Genomic DNA, 15389 nt, shown 5'->3' on the forward strand with positions numbered 1-15389 from the left:
AAGTATGAAAGTGTGCAAGCATGCAAGTGTGCAAATATGCTGCGTCATTTTTACCTCTCCCCTGCCATGGTTCCACCACGCACTTAACTATTCCCTTCCTCTCTCAGTTCCCCCATCACATACCTACCATTCTCCCTCATGTGATAGGAATTTTTGTAACGCCCAAAAATTGTAGCCCCCTCAGCAAAGAAGTTTTACTTCAAAAACAAAGAATAATTTTGACATGATTATCTATATTGAATAATTAAAATTGAATAAATGAAATGTGAACCTTTACAGTATCTAAAGAAAATGTTAAGAATTTGTTATTGAAATACTATAGTGAAAAGTCTTTAATCTTGCATTCAATAGTTCAACATTTTCTATAATCCAGCACTAATTGAGCCACTCGCATTCAATTTTTTTTTGTTTGATTCCGGCTGTTGTCGTTGGTCGCCAGGTCACACACCTCACTGGCGGAGTTTTATGTCGCTCAGAATTTATCTTTACTGTCAGTTTTCATTTCATTTAACTGTTTCCTGTTTTCTAACGAGTTAATTTTAACATTTCATATTTCATTGGTACATTTCTGTAATGATTTTTTGAAAAAGACGAAAGCTTGTCTGTATTTTCTTCTTTCTAGAGAGCAGCTTCTTACATCTATTCTTGAATACAATGTACTGTTTATTATTTACATATTTAATTTGTAATATTCCTACCAACAGTAGGAGACTCATGGAGCAGGCACAACAAATATACAATGACACAACTTGTATAAAAAGACAATACAAAAGAGACAAGGTGAAACACAAAGATATATACATAATACATTATTTAGTTGTACAAAAAAAAATTACACATAATAAATAATCATTTACAGAGAAGATTAAAACCAAAAAGTAACTACAGAGTAAAACAAAAGATAGTAATGAATAACAATAAAGCATAATTAATTGGCTACTTAACTAAACTGCGTATTATGTATATTTAAGTTTGTGGCTTATGTATAAATTAGTTTAATGTTCTTATGGAAGGTACCCAAGGAAGATTGCAATCGACTATTAAATTGAGGGACACGTAAACCAGTATTGTCAAGAATATAAATGCATTTGATTTTGTGATTATAACATTTTTGAACAAAGAGACCATCTAATTTTATTCTATTATCAGAAAGGAAAGTCAAAGATTGATTTAGAAGATTCTTAGAATAAATTATTTTAATTATTTTATTCTCTGTACATACTTTCAATTTTATTACTATCAGTAGTAATTTTTCTTTGGTTTTTGTGTTAAAACTATAATGATGTGTGACAAACTGGTAAAATTGCTAATCTGGGTCCTGAATGTTTGGGATTAAAACCTTTCACTATGTAATTTAATAATATTAATAAAAAATTGTAATTGTATAGTTTGTGGTTGTCTGAAGGGTAACCGCAAGCTGATCTTCATTGAGGCACCTGCTCGCCTGAATGACTTCATCGACCCTGACCAGCAGAAGTTGCCAGGAGCCACGTTGTCCTTGGATGAGGACCTGAAAGTGTTCAACAATGCCCTCAAGCTCTCTCACAAGGACACTAAAGTCGCAATCAAGGTTGGTGTGCTTTCATTTATTTCAGTTTAGTGATGCATGGTGTATTTTCAATTCACAAATTTTCTTGCCTTCTCACAGGCAGCTTACACACACTCTTACTGCAGTAGTAGAAAAGTTTATGTTTTAAATTTTCTTCCATGTTAATTCAGTTTTATTTCAGTTTTAGAGGCTTGGCAACAGCTTTACGGCAGTTACTGACAAGCTTTTGAAATGTTAAGTAATATGGAATTTATTTACAGCAAGGAACTTGTAGTTGTTTGTAGTTAGAAAATCAAATTGAGGAAAATATAAAATTTTGAATTTTTGCACAGGCCTAGCAGATTTATAAAAAGTTGCATTAAAATTCTGCTATACCATTTTTTTAAGTACTCTAACTTTTATGCTTAATGTTAGTCAAATTTTTATGAAAGTTGTAATGCCTACAGGCATAAGGACGGGGTGGAACGCCATAGCATGGCAAGGATTGCGAACGGGTATTTGTAACACAACAACAAATTTTAAACAATAATAAAGGTTTAATAAAACTTAACAAAAATAAATAACAAGGTGATCATTACGTAACAAGAGTTTAACACACACAGCAAAAGTGAACGAGCCATTATCAAGGCTACAAAAAAGGTGAGATTTTACGCCGGCGCAACGTGGTACAAAACATGCGCGGTCCCATTAAGGGGCTTCGAAAGAGGGCGTCACAAGGTAATCGCATTTGAAACTGCCAAATTACTAGATTGCCAAAATGCAGGGAAAACCCATTGCCTTATGCGGATTACGTGCGTTACAAAAAGTAAGTTACATTATCTTAAAATGAATAATTACGTTACGTTTTACGTACGTCGACGACTCAGGGGAGAACAGTTACAAACAAGGTGAAGTTACGTTAAATTAAGTCAAGTTACATGAAAACCAAAAGTAATTTTCCAGGTGGCGATTGAAAAGGAATTTAGACAAAACACACAAAATTCAATAAACGTTTACATTATGGCAAGGGCCACCGCCTTACTCCAACTTACATTTTCTTTCCCCCGAGGTCGCGCACGTCGTACAAAGTTAAAGTCTAACTGACTTGACTACATGCTGGCTAACAATTACTCGAGCTCTCACATGAGACTAAAATAGGTCTGACGAGCTAGTTGATACTAGAAGAACAAGACCGAATAAATTGAAAACGTCTGTTTATATAACATATGTGCCGCGCAGTGCGCATGCGCCGGAGGAGGAGAGGGGAGGCGAGAAGCAAACAGGCATACACTAGGAGGGGGAAGGAAGGAGGGGACGACGAGCTGCCGCCCGCGCAGACGCGCGGTGTTTGAAAGAAGCTGCGATCCTAACGCTTCAAAGTATAGAATCCTATTGAAAAGTATATTTCGGGGACCAAAAGAAAAATCTAACATGACTATCTTTTTATGGCAGAAATGCTGTAGAATAGTTCTAATGTCTTACATTATTTTATTAAATGATTACACATACTATCTCTTCGCTTCTGGTTTGAAGCCTTGTCCTTGTGAATCATTATGTGCCTGAAGTGTTGGCGTGCCTTGTTGCAGCCATTATCAAGGTCGATTAATGACTAAGGCAGTTCTGACACAGTTTTTATATAGGGCTCGATCACAGCTGCGACAGAACACCAGGCCAGTTGTTAATCGCTCTACATGATGGCACGCCAATAGTTAGAGACAAGGTTTTTATGGTTTTATTTTGAGGCCTATTTCATTTTTAAATCATAAGATTTTGATGTTATTGTTTTTATTTTTTATGAGCTCTGTTTATTCACAAAGATAGCACCTTTTTCAACAAATACAACACTTACTTGTTCAATGACACTTGATCAAAACAGTGTAATTTTGACTAATGATGCACCTTAACAATATTTGTAATAGACATGTCTAAATACTGGGAATAATATAAATAAATCAGAAAATATCTGCTTTTGAAAAATGTATCAATGTTTTTATGTAAAAATTAGTTACTAATAACAGATGCAATATAAAAAACACAAATTTTTATGATTTAATTACAGTACATACATTTTGGTACTAACTCCATGCTAAATAATTAACATTCATTGAATTTAATATATTAAAAGATTACTTTTTATAATCTGAGTTGAGTTTTGACTAAATATGCTAGTTAAATTAGGTGCTTTATGATGTATTAACTTGCATTATGGTGTGGTGTTATATGGTGTATTGACATGCTTTTCGGTTTTATCATCCTTCACCATATAATATGATCCCTACCAATACATCAAGCACATCACCATTCACAAGGACAAGGCCTCTACCTAGAAGTGAAGGAGTAGTCTGCGACTCTGGCCACAGAGACCTACGATCTAGAATTGGGTGATTACTAGAGACAAGATTGTTTGGTTTTATTTTCAGGCAAACTTCGTTTTCAAAACAGGAGATTTCGGTGTTACTGTTTTTATTGTTGATGTATTCTGTTTATTCATAAAGATACATTACATAGCATATTATTCAATAAACATGACACCTAAATCTTTCATGAAACATAATTCATCGAAACATTGTCATTTTGACTGATATATGATGCACATTTACATTAAAATAATTTGTAATAAGCATGTCTAAGACAGAACAGAAAATAAATAAGCAAGTATTTTTATGTTTGAAAAATTTAACAAAATTTTTATGCAAAAGTGAGTTATTAATAGCAGTTACAAGATAAAATAAAGTAACTTTCTTTTTCTTCCAATCTTTTAGTACATACATTTTGGTACAAACCTCAAGGTAAACAAATAACATCACTGAATTTAATATATTAACATATTAATTTTTGTGATTTGAGTTAAATTTAGATTTAAAATGCAGAGTAATTTCATGATTTTAGCTGAATCTTAGTGCTTTATGGTGTTTTAACTTTCATTCCATTATATGGTGCATTGGCATGCTTTTCAGTGATTGCAATCTACCATATAATCTTGATGCTAGTGATTACAAAGCTTGTTTCGTGTAAAGTGGTAATTACATATTTAATTTTTGTTTTGTTTGTCAGGTCGGCCCTACTGCAATCCAGATAACGTCAGCGGAGAAAACAAAGGTTCTATCCCATGCGGTGCTTCTGAATGATGTGTACTATGCTTCTGAGATAGAGGAGGTGTGCCTGGTAGATGACAACCAGTTCACCTTGACCATCGCCAATGAGTCTGGGCCATTATCGTTCATACACAATGACTGTGACAGCATTGTTCAGGCCATCATTCACATCCGCAACCGATGGGAGCTCTCGCAACCTGTAAGTACATCAAGGATGTATTTGACCTATTAAAATAGTAATTCCAGCAACTAGGATTAAAATTTTAATCCTATATTTTTGAAGTTCCTGCTGCTGCTGTTATTTCCATCCAATAAACTGAACCCAGAATTAACAAGGTTTGCTGTTTTTTAAATGGTTGCTAAAATAAATTTATGAGGTTCAGTATTATGTTTATTTTTATGCTTGAGAAAAACTTAAATAATCACGCACAATTTTATAGGTATATAATAGTGACTTTGGCTGTCATGTCAGTTATGAAAAAAAAATAAAACTTTACTGAAAATAGTGAATATAATTTTAAAACAGTTTTGTATGATAATAATTTCCCAATTGCAAATATAATTTTTTTATATTACATAGTCATAGTTTACAGTTTGAAAGATATAATTTGTAGTATAAAGAGGTATTTTCTATAAGGAGGCATTTTGATTTTTAAAATCTTCTGAAAAGCATATTTTGGATCACTTAATACTGATCTTCTTTGTGGATCCAGAGATACAGCTGCACAGTGAATGTATTGTAACTTATAGGGGATGCCATCGAGATCCCCCAATTCACGCCAGGGTTACTAATGCCTGACCAACCACTTACCCCCACCCGTTCTCTCTCTTAATATTGAATACCTCTTCTCTCTCTCCCACCTCCACATAGTGGTTATACACAGTCCTGATAGTAGTTGGTCAGCCAGACCACGAGTAGCTCTCTGTAACTACTCTTGAGAGTCCTCCCAACAAAGAAATTCATTTCAAGTTGTTTCACTTGTGTCAGTGTGAAGCATTAGCTAGCCCAGTGATACTGTCCAGCTTCCACTGCAAGCCAAAGACACCAAGTTATCGCTCCAAGCCAGGCCACAAGCTCATAACATGGCACATCTGTGTGTAGAGTTTGTCATAAGCCACTTAAAAAGATACAGACTGTATTAGGTTCGACATGATTAAACTATTCATACTACAACAAAAGCTAGTGAATTCAAAGTTTAAGATCACGGCCGTGTTGAATTAGGGATTTTGCAAGAATTATTGTATGTCAATATATTTTTTTTAACAGGAATATCAAAAATTATTAGTGTTGAGTCGAGTCACAATTTTCTCAAATCCGAATTTCAATCCCATAGAGTACCTTGAATATACCCTTAGAATCCAAATCTAGGTGCCAAGGGTCAAAAATAAAATAATGTACAATGAAAGAAAAATACATGTTAAGTATTGAGTTGAAACATTCTACCCTTTAAATGGTTGTTTCACAAACTAAGTTTCAATAATCAATACAGACCAGAAACCCTTTTGATTAGGCCTATATTATGTTTACATGGTGTTGGGATAGTTTTTTAATTCCTGTAATGCCAGAATAACCAAGCATAGTATCTGCTCTAGGACCCTTCAGGGCAGTATCGTAGCCAAGTTAACATCTTATCCTGTGTGGAAAGTTGCTTCACTTCCTGACACATTCCCCTTCCGACACATTACGCTGCAGGGGAGGATAGTAAAGTCAGTGAAAACTCCCAAGAACTTTTGAGGAAATATTTAGTATTTACAAATTGCCGTGTAGGTTTTTTTGCAAATATTTTTGCATTGTTTACATTTGGTCAATAGTTTTATGTTACTTAAGTACAGAGGTCTTTGCAAAGCAGTTTTGATTTTTACTATGCAGATTGAAAATTATTTTAGGTAAATAATAAAGCAGCACATTAAGCAAATATAAAAAAGGAACTGTTTTAAGTTTTTACTGTTAGCGGAGAAGGGATGTTTGATTGACTGAAAAACAATGTCTGTTCAATATGAGTTATAAATATAAACTAACACAACATTATAAATGTACTGAGAAATACCTGAACATCGTTTAAAAGATTTGTAGAACTTATTCTTCATTAAAAAATATTATTGTTAGTAGAAATCATAATTTACTATAAAAAATTTATTTTTCTTAAAATACTTAAAGTGAGATGCAGATTTAATTGTAAAGACCAAGTTATTTTTTAGCTCTTTTCTTTTTCTTATTTAAAACCTATGGATAAACTTAAATAAAAATTAAATATAATGTTTTATGTTGCATTGTTTTTAATAGTCTATCCTTACTCATTGCTTATAAATAGAGTGGTAGTAGAGGGTTTGAATAGAACCTATGACCCTCACCATATAAGCTTGTTTCATCACCTGTCTTCAATATCTTGGTCATGTTTGCCTAAAGTTACAGCTTTGTAGTCCATACAGCCAGAAATATAATGAGCCATAGTCTAAAGCCAACTGTTCTGAATAATTTGAATGTTAATGTTTTCAACTTTCAACTATGACATTTTTTATTACATTTGAATAATTTAATGTACAAAGTTTTAGTGTTATGGTGACAAGAAGTACAATTGTGTTTCTTTTCAGGACTCAGTTACGGTTCACCAGAAGATACGCCCCAAGGATGTGCCTGGCACCCTGCTGAACATGGCCCTTCTCAACTTGGGCTCGTCCGACCCCAACCTGCGCACCGCTGCCTACAATCAGCTGTGCGCCCTCACTGCCACCTTCGACTTGAAGATCGAGGGCCAACTGCTGGAGACGTCTGGTGAGTGTTCTTCACGGTGTCACCACCTCAGTACTCAGTGCTTTCACTGCACTTCAACTCCTGGTGACGTGCACTGAGGTACGGAAAGCATTTTCCAAGATGCTGAAATAGACTGCCCTCAACATTCGGTTGCACGTAACTATGAAATGTGCACCAAGTAGTATTTTTTCGCCACGAGGAGTCATTTTCTCAGCTAAGATTGCTTAGTGGCTAATTCCTTGAAATATTTACTGCAATCTAACTTCTGTTGTAAAACTGGTCCCAAATAACATGGCCTCTCAGCGTTTATGTGTCACGTATAAAGTCTGTCGCCTAACAATATGGTTGTATGAGGCCCACATGGATTGAGATGACCAGGTTTATGTTTACAATTCCATGTTGCTTAAAAAAGGAAAAATTTCAGTTGGTGTTGGTGAATCGTGAATGTGTTGTCATGATGTGGCTCTGAAATGAGCTTGTTTCCATCGCAGTGCTGGAAGTCTATATGGAACTAGTTGTTTACTGAGAGTACACTTGAACTACTATTGTTTATTTGGCCTCACGTGGTATTTCTTTTGATTTTATCCCTCCAAGTTTTTTTGTAGTTATGTCTTTTTTTTTTGTGGAGAAAACCTTTTTCTTCCTTATTCAGTCGCAAACATTTCCACACCATTTCCTTGTAATCTTAAATATTTGAGTTGTACCGTGTGTGGGTACGAAGTAGGAAAGATGGTTTGGAGATGTTATTGTGCAGCTGCCATATTAACTTCAATGCATCAGTGCTCTCATTCATCTAATAATATTTTTCTCACTTAGGCTGATCCAACAAATGTTCAGAAATTTTATTGTCGATATCTATCAGTATAACATTTAAAAAAAATTATATTTCAAATAGAACCTAATATAATTTAAACATTTTTTGGGGTATGTTACATAATCTCCGCACCCTATTTTTTTTGTTTGATTTTATAAAATAATGGCAGGCATTAAGCTACAAAATTTATTTTATATCAAAAGTCTGCATGAACATTCATACTGCTGCCAGATGTGTTTTGTATAGTTAATTTTTTTTGAAGTAGCAGGTGTACAAAATTCATTGTTCAGCTGCAGTGTTTGGCAATGCATTGCTATGTGCAAACTGCATGGGCTTAAGTCAAGAGCCAGAACTATAATAAGGTGGGTCATGTCGTAGGACTCTGCATTCCATCAAACAACACTATTTTCATAAAGTCTGTGAGTGAAAAGCTGGCAACAAATGAGCCACATTTGACTCTGGAATTCTTGGAGGAATGTATCCAGGGTTTCCGGGTATCCAGCATTGAATTGAAACACTTGTGCCTTGAATACATGACCCCATGGCTTGCTAATTTAGTCAGGTAAGTTTTTTCACTACACGTATAAAATATTTTGTATTGCATGTATTTCGTAGGTAGAGTCTGTAGTGTTTGAGAAAATTGTGCAAAATGAAATCTGTAGCAGAAAGAGTACATGCAGTGTGAATTCTGAAATTGTGCATGGAATGTTTCTGAAATTAATATATGAGATGTATCCGTATAGTATGAGATGTGATTGGAAAGTTTTAAGACAGGTTCCACCACTGCTTATGAGGAGGGACTAGGTCTGCCTGCGGGTGTGGAAAGGGAAGCTTGAGTTGATCCTGACGCATTGTGATATCACCTCAGGAGAGTGTGACATACTGATGATAGAAAAAAAATTTGTTTTTGGTTCTTAGCTGTTTATTGATTTTGCAATATTGTTGAAAAAACAATTGAACAACTAGTTTTGTGAAAAATTTAATTTCAAAATCTGGAAATTAGCTTTGGAGACTTACGTACTATTAAAAAAATCTTTCGGGAATAAATGTCCGAACCAGTCAGATACTTTTATCTGGTTCAACAGATTCAAAGAAGAATGCAAATAGTCAAATATGACCCTTTTTCCAGCCGGCCTTTCACTTCAAAAACCAACGAAAACATTGAGAAAATTCATGAATAATTGCGATTTTACTGTAGATTTACAACTAAAGAAATGGCTCATGAACTGAATTTAAGTTTCTATTTGGTTATCTAAGTTTAACTGAATATTTGAACATGTGTTGAGGGTTCATGAAATTCATTCTGAAATTATTGTTACTCCAACAGAAACATCACCTACTTGAAATGTCCCAAGAATTGATTAATCGAGCGGAACTGACCCAGATTTGTAATTACAGAAGATAACGAATAATAGGTTTTTTGGGTGTGACTCAGACACAAGGGCACAATTATTACAGTGGAAGTGCTAAAATACCCATGACCAAAAAAAAAATGCAACAGAGGCAGTTAAATGTAAAAACAATGTTGGTGGTTGTTTTTTTTCCCTTCTATTCTATGGGTATCATGCATCTTGAATTTATCCCTATTAGGCAGACAGTCAAACAGGAATATTACAAAAGTTTACTTGAGCGTTTGCGTCACAAAGTGCCGAAGAAAAGACCTGCACTCTGGTGAGACAAGAGTTGGGTCCTCCACCATTACAATACCTTGGCTTGTCAAGCTTTCTCAATAACAGAATTTTTGGCTGAAGTCCAAATTCTTGTGCTTTCTCAACCCCCAGTTTCTCTGGATAGAGCCTCTGCCATCTTCTACTTGTTTCCTAAATCAAAATTGATGCTGGAAGGGAACTGATTTATTTGCCTTGATTGATGATATTCAGCAAATGTGGAGAAGGTTCTTAACACCCTTAAGTAAGAAGAATTCTAGGAATGCTTCCAAAAGTGGAAACACAGTTGGAGCTGGGGTTTTCAATCAGAAGGGGATTACTTTGAAGGAGATCCATTAAGTAGCCTGTAAGTACTGCCACATAGAAATTACAAGCCAAGTCTTGGAACTTCGCAACTCTGTAAAGTATATTGCAAGCTTTCGTGGCCATTTCTAGTGAACTATCTTAGATATTTTCTAATAAACTATCGTGGCCATTTTTAATGAACTATCTTGGCTATCATCTCTCAATTGATTTCTCAACTCTGAAGAAGCCTGCTGCAATGCAGAGTGAAATGTCCGTACGATCCAGCACTTCGACGTGGCTTAATCTCAAAAACCAAGATAGTTTGTCAAAGCTTATAAGATATCCCAGGGCTATAAACAGATAAAAAAAAACCATAGTTACATGGAAAAATTTATTGAAACGGATATAGTAATCTTTGTGCTACTTTTGAACCACTGGGATTGCAACCAGCGCCACTTTAAAAAAGTTTACTGCACAGAAATTTTCTGAAGTTGAAGAACGAATGATAATCACTGAGAATGAGATTAGGACCATAGGGTGGATGGTCAAACATTTCCCAGCAGAACTCCTGCCAAAGATGTGTTCTTTGGGTAGCCATATGTGGACGAGAATTGTAATGAATTTGAACTGTTACATTCCAGATTGGCCCGGAAATACAACCTAGAAAAATAACCAGACACTTTTAAACTTATTGTTGTAGATAGTTACGTACTTAAAGATTGTTTTTAAGTTACATCTTTTAACCAAAATGAGTTATTTAGTTATTTAGTTGTTTATTACTTTCTGAAGGAAAAAAAATACAACTTGAACTTAAACAGTACCAACCACAGTTCAGTCCTCTGATCAAAGTTCGTTAATTGGAAAAGTTTTTGTACTGGTCGGATTACTTTCTGATAAATAAAAAAAATATGACAATACATACCAACACAGTTCCAGTTGAACATCATAGCTTCATGTCGCTCGATATTTAACCCATTTGCATCCACTCACTTTAATGTTAGACATACCATGGAATCCATAAACTTTTTTATATATTACTATTATTAAAGTTATTTTCTATTTTCATTATATTTTTATTCTTTAAATAAAATTTTAAAAATAGTTTAGTTTCACGATAATATACCTTTGTTATAACAATACTAGCTATTCTGAGGGGTTATTTTCATTCTAAAGGGATTTTTTCAAGTTTTTCGGGCAGATTAGCCATTTTGCGTACCAGTACGCCTATGGTGTTATCGGCCAGAAAAACAGCTGCGTACTAGTACGCTTGTAGATGTAAATGGGTTAAAAAAATTAAGTCCCTGGGTTAAGTACACTTAACCAGGTACATACTTCCTCCCGGCAGAAATTTTTCCCGGGTGGGTGACGACGGTCACCCTGGGCCAATGCTGACGCCTGTAGTCAAATTTTAAGTAAAAAGTCCAAAACAATTGATAAAAAAAGTTAAATTTTGGCCTCCCCAACCAGCAGGCATGAAGTGAGCGATTCGTAGATTTACTTCATTTTATCTGGCGAGATGTCCTCAACGCGGCCGCACGTAGCGACGATCGAGCGACAACTAACTTGCACCAAGCAGTTACCTTCCTTTGCGAAGCTAGAAACAAAGGGAGGCAACCCCGTGGGCCAACTGACCAATCACAACAGAGTATTCAGTAATTGACCATATAGGAAAAAAATACTGGAAAATTTTTTTTCTCTAAAAGTCTGGGAAGACACATCACACCACCTCAAGGCTCGCTCTGATTGGCTGGCGAGGCAGCGTCCAGCGAAAGTTCCAGTCTATTGCTGCACAGTCATGCGCCCACGTGCTGGGTTTATCCAACAACGCACTATTTTGAGGCGTGAAAAATAACTTGCTGGTGACAGTGTCGCGCCTGTCTTCCTTTCTTCAGAAACCTTATAGAATGTTCTAGAATGTTACAGTCTTACTACCCAGAATATGCTTTAAAATTGGACAAAACCTATTTAATACACATGCTAATTTTATGTGATTAAGTAAATTAAAATGAAACAATTAATAAAACATGCTACATTCAGCTTTAGAACCTAACCTAAATCAATAATATTACAACACAAACAAATACTTGAAATGCCTATATCCATAATAAAAGAAACATGAGTACAAAATAATTATGAAACATTCAGAAACAACAAACAACAATCTCAGTCAAAATGTAATTGACAATATGGGTTGGAATTCTGCGATGTTACAACGCTCCTGATGTTGTCATACTCTCTTTTTAGTGTGTCCAGCAGAATATAAATAGAACGTTTCTTTATCATATTTTTTACACCACATGTTTATGCACAGAGGTATAAGGATGTGGTGATTATTGTGGGCTACCTACTTGGGATCATACATTTCAGTTCATGCCGGGGTGGTAGGATAAAACTTCCTACAGTCACCACGAGGGTAATGCATTAAAAAATCCGGCCACCTAGGACCCAAATGACATTAGGTTACATACATGTAATTTTATCTCCTTTATCAATGCAGCATTCTTGCTGAGGAAGAGGAGTGGTTAAGTTTTCAGAACCACCATCTATAATTTCAGGTGTGTTCAGAGTATGTTCACCTCTATTTCTTGCCTTTATGGAGGAACTTTTTGTGTGACTGACTTAGGTAATGACTCTCACCAAGATAACTTAAGATACAAGGCTGTAGATTTATTAATATAAATTTGGTTTTGAAAGGATTGTTGATGAAACTTGTATCTGCTGACTAGTTGTCACTTCATTACACTTATAGGACATCTTTTTTTCGTCAGCTATTAAAAGTATGAAATCTTTGACAGGTTTTGCAAGCCATCTGATGAAAACAAAAGACAGCAAAAGGTTGCACAGATACTTGAGAAACTGATTATCCTGACAATTGAAGAGGTTGAGATGTATCCTTCTATTCAGGCCAAGATATGGGGCTCGATTGGGCAGGTAAGAATTGTTGACTTACCTCTCTCTCAGTTTTATATTTAAAGGTTTTACATTTACTTCAAGTAAAAATATCGCTTTTCATAATTTATTCTAGTGAAAAATCAGAATAGTTACCAACATAAAAAGTTAGTTTTCAGGTGCTCTTCAGTCTGCAGTCTGTGCAGACTGCTGTGTGTGTGCTGGTGCATGTGGTTGCTGTACCAATATTCTTTAAATGATGAAATTTTTATTATTAAGTTCGTTGTGAACAGAACTGTTATTTTAAGTTACAATTCTGTGATTTTTCATACGTTAAAATTATAATTTGTTTGTATGTATTTTTTTTCTTCCAAAGTTAAAGATTGAGAGTAATACTGAGAATAAAGTGATTTGTTCACGTTAGTAGTAATTATTGCAATAAAAAATTGTAACGCAAATGTTTATCTTTTTACTTTTGGTCACTAAAACTTTTTTAATCGTTGAAAACTTCACTGTACTTGATCACCAAATGCTGCACCATAAATAAAAAAAAAACGTTCTTAGTGCCAAAAGTGCCGGAAACTCTTGGTACCGAAATTCCCGATTGTGAAAATCGGTTACGGTTTGGAAGACCCTACTCTGCACGTTGTATGGGTGCAGGTCCCAGAGCTGATAGACATGGTCCTGGACAGCTTCATACACCGCTCGGTGTCGGGAGGCGTCGGCTCGCCCATGGTGGAGATAATGGCAGACACGGCGGTGGCGCTGGCGTCTGCCAACGTGCAGCTCGTGGCCAAGAAGGTCATTGGTCGGCTCTGTAGGGTGAGTTACGATTGTATTAAATTACTGGTGTTTGAAGATTAGAAATGATAAAGTATTTTGCCAGGCTTCCTTCCGAGAGCATTGCAGTTCATCGATTTGCTTCCCTCTTGCCTTGTTGACACCATTATTCTATAAATTTGCTACTAAAAAGATTGTTAGGTTTTGATTTTCATAATAATTAGACAAATGGTAAAAATATTCCTTAATTTTTTTAAATTAAAAAATAAAGGTGCCCTTATTCATTTGATTATTATATTTATGTTATCTATGCTATTCAAATATTGAAAACTGCATACATTTCTTTACTTACCATTTTGCATACATACTGTGGTAATAAATTATTAATGTGCAGTTTACCTTTTCTTCTTACTATTGTGAAATGTTGTTCGGCTGTGTGTGACAAGGTAATACACAAATGTCTAATGTCGCTATGAGGCTGTAATACAGAATGTGTAAAGTTTACAAAAGTCTTAATGTCATGCAAAGTAAGGAAACTGGAATACTGATCATAAAAGTCACATAAAAGTCCCTAGATGAACAAAATTGGGTCCAGAAGTCACAAAACTTTAGGCTTTTTGCTTACCCATATAATTTTTTTTTGTGTTTCTTTAGTTTATAGTTGCAAGTTAAGTATAAATAGTAGGTAGGAGACTTCTTTTGAAAAGGGATTTATTTTTAAAATTTAAAAATTGGTACGTTCCTGCAAATTGTAGAAAATTTTGTGTTATATTTCATGCTTGTTTAATTTCGGGCATGTACAGTAGAGTCTTGATCAACTGAGCTTCGATTAACCGAGGCTCAGTATTATCAGAGCCTCTAAAGTGCCATTACCAGCAATGACTATTGGAATATTTTCTAGAAAATGATTTAACTGTTGTTTGAAAGCCTAAAGAAAGTTAACCTCAAGGATGCCATTTACTGTTTGGGCAAATCACTGAAGAAAAGCTGGAATTACATAACCCCGAAAATGGATTCCTCTGGCCAACTGAAAAGTGATTTACTTTTTATATCCAAGTTACCCGAAATTTTACCTATCCGAGGTTACTGCGATCCACATTAACTCAATGAATCAAGGCCCATCTTTTGATGAAACAACTTAATACAAATTTTTTTTATAGGTCCTAAAAAAGTTCTGAAATTGGTTCAACAGGTATTTGTAGACATTTTATAATAGTGAATTTAGTTACAAGGTAAATACCAGAACTGTGTTATGACTAATGACTAGACAAATTTCCACACTGAGTTGAGCTAAAAATTTAAATATCACCAAAAAGTAAGTTCATATGCAGAATATCACTGAACTGCACACTGAACTGTTTAACAAACAGCAAAAAAATTGCAAATAAAATTACAAAATTTAAAAAACTTAAATCAACCCAAAAATGTATTTTTTGGAGCTTTCAAAGTGTGATAATTAACATAAAATTTTGTAGTTATTTGTATCAATAATTGATAAAAAAAAAATATAGATTATAAAAATCAATCATTTACCGGTTTGATGATCATTGTACTTTTTCATTCATGTTTACATTACAGA

General features: G+C 34.8%; 1 protein-coding gene across 4 annotated transcripts in view; it reads left to right on the forward strand.

Moving 5' to 3' along the window:
- LOC134530397 (neurofibromin) overlaps positions 1–15389 on the forward strand; it is a 160174-nt gene that overhangs the window by 84106 nt on the left and 60679 nt on the right. For all 4 annotated transcript variants that reach the window (XM_063365179.1, XM_063365180.1, XM_063365182.1 and 1 more), the window contains 6 exons: positions 1406–1570; positions 4583–4822; positions 7216–7396; positions 8568–8751; positions 12937–13072; positions 13691–13852. In XM_063365179.1, the coding sequence (XP_063221249.1) occupies positions 1406–1570; positions 4583–4822; positions 7216–7396; positions 8568–8751; positions 12937–13072; positions 13691–13852 (1068 nt within the window). The remainder of the gene's footprint in view (positions 1–1405; positions 1571–4582; positions 4823–7215; positions 7397–8567; positions 8752–12936; positions 13073–13690; positions 13853–15389) is intronic.

The sequence above is a fragment of the Bacillus rossius genome, chromosome 3 (genome assembly GCF_032445375.1).
Source record: "Bacillus rossius redtenbacheri isolate Brsri chromosome 3, Brsri_v3, whole genome shotgun sequence".
NCBI classification, from domain to species: Eukaryota; Metazoa; Arthropoda; class Insecta; order Phasmatodea; family Bacillidae; genus Bacillus; species Bacillus rossius.